Source organism: Penaeus japonicus, unplaced genomic scaffold (genome assembly GCF_977035675.1).
Source record: "Penaeus japonicus unplaced genomic scaffold, GWHDUDI00000001_assembly GWHDUDI00000033, whole genome shotgun sequence".
In the NCBI taxonomy this organism is placed as follows: domain Eukaryota; kingdom Metazoa; phylum Arthropoda; class Malacostraca; order Decapoda; family Penaeidae; genus Penaeus; species Penaeus japonicus.
The window spans coordinates 10,606,434-10,611,433 of record NW_028234435.1 but is presented as its reverse complement, the minus strand read 5'-3'; the positions used below and the strand labels follow the sequence as shown (position 1 = coordinate 10,611,433).

At 44.9% G+C, this 5,000-nt stretch overlaps 1 protein-coding gene across 1 annotated transcript in view; it reads left to right on the top strand.

The window, feature by feature from the left end:
* Positions 1-1,303: 1,303 nt before the first annotated feature.
* The window catches only part of LOC122259196 (uncharacterized), an 8,904-nt gene continuing 5,207 nt past the window's right edge, over positions 1,304-5,000 (top strand). Inside the window, exons 1-9 of the mRNA XM_086530382.1 lie at positions 1,304-1,343; positions 1,850-2,024; positions 2,359-2,504; positions 2,589-2,743; positions 2,998-3,176; positions 3,257-3,392; positions 3,669-3,833; positions 4,130-4,359; positions 4,564-4,705. Of these exons, the coding sequence (XP_086386508.1) occupies positions 1,330-1,343; positions 1,850-2,024; positions 2,359-2,504; positions 2,589-2,743; positions 2,998-3,176; positions 3,257-3,392; positions 3,669-3,833; positions 4,130-4,359; positions 4,564-4,705 (1,342 nt within the window). The 5' untranslated portion in view covers positions 1,304-1,329. The remainder of the gene's footprint in view (positions 1,344-1,849; positions 2,025-2,358; positions 2,505-2,588; positions 2,744-2,997; positions 3,177-3,256; positions 3,393-3,668; positions 3,834-4,129; positions 4,360-4,563; positions 4,706-5,000) is intronic.

The following is a 5,000-nucleotide window of genomic DNA, read 5'->3' as shown; positions in this document are numbered from 1 at the left end:
ATGACGATTGAGGTAAGATAATGATGATGATAATGATAATAATAGTTATACTACACCAATGCGGATACTAGTATTACTGCCCTCGTTATTACAAATACCATAAACATGATAAGAATGTTGATAATCCTAGTGACATACGAATACGAATAAGAATTATATCATCAATAAACGATGATAATATGATAAGAGTGATAACATTAACTCCCTTAGCGATTTTGATAACCACGATTAGCATAATAATGATTTCGAAACTCTCGATTCTCCATCAAATATATCTATCAATATATCCCTATCTCACTATATGCTTTATCAAATAATCTAAACAATTCTCAGATTCATGCCGAAAAGTTTTCACGTTCATTGAAAAATTCAAAATATTATCTGTCTTCCTGCACCCCCTCTCCCCCCCCACCCCCCTCCTGCTCTCCCGCCCTCGATTGGGTGACCACATATGGTGCTTTTCCCACTTACTATTATGATATGTTGTATGTTGTAATGGCGGCACTCAGTAGGTATATGTTGGTATGTGTATAATATGTGTGAGGCATTGAACATATATTTGCAAGGGAGAATAGGTCTGATATATAACGCGAATTGCTCTCTTTAGATATATGAATTAATGCATGAATTTCCTATAGCTGTGCTGCCCCTCATCTCGCGGCGTGACTTATCTTTCTCATTTACGTAAACTGTAATATTTTTTGTTTTTTTTACATCGATTATCTTTGACTGCCTTATGCCTACTGGTGTTTTTCCCATACACTACCTTGGCTGTACACCTACCCCCCCCCCAACCCCTCTAACAGCGCAGTTCTTTTTTTTTGTCAATGACTCTCGTATATTTCTGGATTTTCCTCCAGTACTTGTTACCCATATGTAAGCTATAATTACAATTATTAATAAATCATATTGTACCTGGAAGAGCCCCCTACAGTGGCTTTATAGTGGGTGTCAAAAAAAAATATATATAGATATATAAATTCTGCTCGGCTAGTTAAATTGCGAGTAACTTCAACATCATGTCCAAGGTTATTTGCATATTTAACACATTTAAAAGACTTTGGATTGAGATATAACTAAGAGGACTAACGTGCATGCAAAAGATAAGCGCGCTCAGTTGACACATAAAAAAATATCTATTCATGCAAATGCAATAAATCTATTAAAAAAAAAAAAACGGTATAGTCGCTACTTCTTTCTACTATAAATAACTCTCTTTACCTATCGTACACGGATTAAATATCTACAAATTGCGTAAATGGACACCTAGGCAGACATTCACATAGATAAACAAAAAGCGAACGGGAGTCCCTCACACGACACCGAGCCATGGCGGCGAAAAGGTATGATTTCAGAGCGCCATTTTGGTATTTTCCAAATTTGGCTTTTATTTTTCTTATCAATGCTGTGAATATTGTCAGTTTTATCGTCGGGAGTTTTATCTTTGCACTGTTATTGATATTCCAACGACAAATTTCCAGTATTCTATATTTTCTTTTTATTATACAGGCCTATTGCTACTAACGTAAGAGGCGGATCACGTAAGTTTTTATAACCCAAATAATATACATTGTATATATATATATATATATATATATATATATATATACACAAACATACATATGTTTAAGCAGTAGGCATGCAAAAACAAACACACACACACACACACACACACACACACACACACACACACACACACACACATACAAAAAAAAAAAAAAAAAAAAAAAAAAAAAAAAAAAACGGTGTCGTTGGAAACGCATCAGCCCTACACCCAATCTCTGCTGCAAATCCACCGTCCAATCACTATGATTAAAGTCCTGCCTAACATAGCGCGTTCATCATTTAGTTTAGCCGTGATGGGGGTGGCAGCGGTGCTATCGGTGGTGGGCGCGGCGCGGGCGGCCTCCATGCCGTGGTGCGACGGCCGCCAGACCATCGTGCACCTTTTCGAGTGGAAGTGGGTCGACGTCGCCAGCGAGTGCGAAGACGTCCTCGGGCCAGCGGGCTTCTGTGGAGTGCAGGTCTGTGTTGTATAAGGTTAGGCGACGCCGCGCCGGTAGCGGGAGAGTTTGGGATTCTGTTCGTACGGCTGTCTTGAATTATTCCTGTCATGGCCGCATCTGGTGTGGTTACTTAAGGTTTAAGAGTTTTGTCTGTATTTTCTCAGTTGTTGTTCGTATTCATGTATAGTTCTATAAGAGTAACATGGTAGTTGGTGCCGCTGGATAAATGGTACCGAATGCCTATGTCTGTTTTCCTTTTTTTCTCATTTCTCGCCCCCCCCCCCTCCCTTCGTGTGTGCGGACGCGTTTGGTTACACGGAGGTTGTTCCGCTCAAAATGCACTTCACCGCAGGTATCGCCGCCGCAGGAGCACAGGCTGATGCCGGGACAGCCTTGGCAACAGCGCTACCAACCCGTGTCCTACCTCCTGGACTCTCGCTCCGGATCCCGCCCCGAGTTCGTGGATATGGTGACGCGTTGCAACGATGCAGGAGTCAGGTGAGCAAAGCGCAATGAAAGTGTACTGTCTCTACTGCAGCTTTTTATGGCCAGATGTTGACTGCATCCCTGTGATGACCACAGGGTGTTCGTGGACGCCGTCATCAACCACATGGCGGAGCAGCACACGGAGGGATACGGTTCCGCTGGCAGCCATTATGTCGCCGACGGCTTCGACTTCGGTCCTTATCACGGAGATCAGTTCTTCTCTCCGGAACTCAACTGCCCCTCCCTCAGCGGTGAGCTTTTCTCGCAGACTGACAGAGACACGAGTAGTTACATCCATATCTCATCTTCATTCCTGTTTTCATCGACTTATATTAAATGTTCGATTCCCTCAGTAATCACTGAAGTGACCCCATACGATGACAAACGCAATGGTAAACAAACCCTAATATAGGCACTTACACACATCTTTCCCGTCCCCTTATCCTTTCCCCTTAGGTCCCCCATTATAGCGATTTTCCCAAACACAGACCCTTCTGTTGACCAGGTGTCGTGAGTAACTACGAGAACGAAAACGATGTGCGGGACTGCTACCTCGAAGGCAAGATGGATCTTTACACAGCAGAGACGTTCGTGCAGGACATCATCACAGACTACCTCAACGACCTACTCGACACGGGCGTCGCAGGCTTCAGGATCGATGCCGCCACTCACATCTGGCCAGAGGTATCCGGGCGTGGATATACAGTGAGGATAAACATTGCGTCATCTGTCTCCGTGTTATGATCCACCTATTCTTCGCACAGGACCTGGGCGACATTCAGGCCAAGACCAAGAACCTGAGTGAGGCTGCTGGTTTCCCCGACGGCGCCAGGCCCCTCTTCTATTGTGACGTCATCGCTCCTGGGACCGCTATCAACCCGTCTGATTACTATTATCTCGGTGTGTTCAAACTCCAATTCAAAATATTCGATTTATGAACATGAAAATGGGGTACGATGAAGAATATTTTAGGTGCCTACATGTTAACATACTCCAAATGTGTAATAGCCTGTGCAAAATGTCTACAGCTGAGTTTAGGTGTATAATGTGTAACCTATGTTTGTTAACTATATCATCAATAAGTTAACTTATATCATACAGAATTCGATATATCTGATACGTATGTTTGTATGGAGTTTGGTACGTGAAGCTGAAGGTGCGTCATAACGTCTCCAGGTAGAGTGACAGAGGTTCAGTTCGGTAAGAAAGCGGCGTTGGCGGTGAACGACTTCTCGTTGTTGGAAAACATGTACGACCCCGCGTGGGAGATGGCACCTCCAGAGAGCGCGGTCGTCTTCGTGGACAGCCACCTGAGCCAGCGAGACAACTCCGTTCCCGCAGGTAAGGGACGAGGCTGCTAACGAGATCTTTATGGAAGTCGTTGTACTATTTCCTTTTGACTGGGAATAAGCGTCTGACATCGTGCTTTTACTTGTCTGTGCAACCCTGCTACTTCAGGGCTTTTGTGAGTTCCTTTCATAACTGTCTGGGCTTCATCCTATATGACCTCCAACCGGCCCTACCTCCCTGTTATCTATCATCCGCGAGGAACCTATGACCACGTTTCTGCGACTTGAACTTCCCTCCGACTTCCGCCAACCTTAATAATGGCGTCCCCCGCGCCGGGTTCCTTCCAGGCGAGCTGCTGACCTTCCGCAGTCCGCGCGAGTACCGCATGGCCACGGCCTTCATGCTGGCCGACGACTACGGTTTAGCCCGAGTTATGAGCAGCTATCAGTTTACCTCCAACGACGAAGGGCCGCCCACCGACGCCCTTAACAACACGCTCGACGTGACCACCGGCGCCAACGGAGAATGCTTGGGCGGGTGGGTGTGCGAGCACCGTTGGCCGCCCATCCTCAACATGGTCAGTCTATGAGCACACACGTGCACATCCACAAGAACATATCCACATAAACCAAATAAACAAATACCCATGTATAATAAGGACACACAACGAACAGATTTCGGTGAGTTTCTGACTTTCATTTTTGCAACTAATTCTGCTTTAACATTGTTTCAATATTCACTGGTGATTATAATTGAGACTAAAGGAGAGACTGACGTGCAGGTGGAGTTCAGGAACAAAGTCGCAGGAACGAACCGCAGCCGTTTCGAAGTGCTGTCCTCGGGCGCCGCCATTTTGTCGCGCGGAGACCGTGGCTTCTTCGCTATGGATCCCTTGGGCCTCATGGACGAGGTTCTCTATACAGGTACAGGAATATCTATTTTTCCCGCCAACACACCTGGTTTGAGAAGATGTTCACACGGGTCACCTGTATTTCCCTTTCCATCTGTTATTTCGGTCGACGCAACGGCTCTTGAATCAGGTTTTGCCAAAAGAAATCGAACCTTCATTTTCGCAGTGACCGAAAAGACACAAAAGACTGCAATTTCTCAAAGCCTCTGCTAGCTTGAACGCCATGCTCTGTATTGACAATGAACGCATTAAGAAAAAAAAAAAAAAAAAAAAAAAATCACTGCCATCGGCAATCCACAGGACTGCCG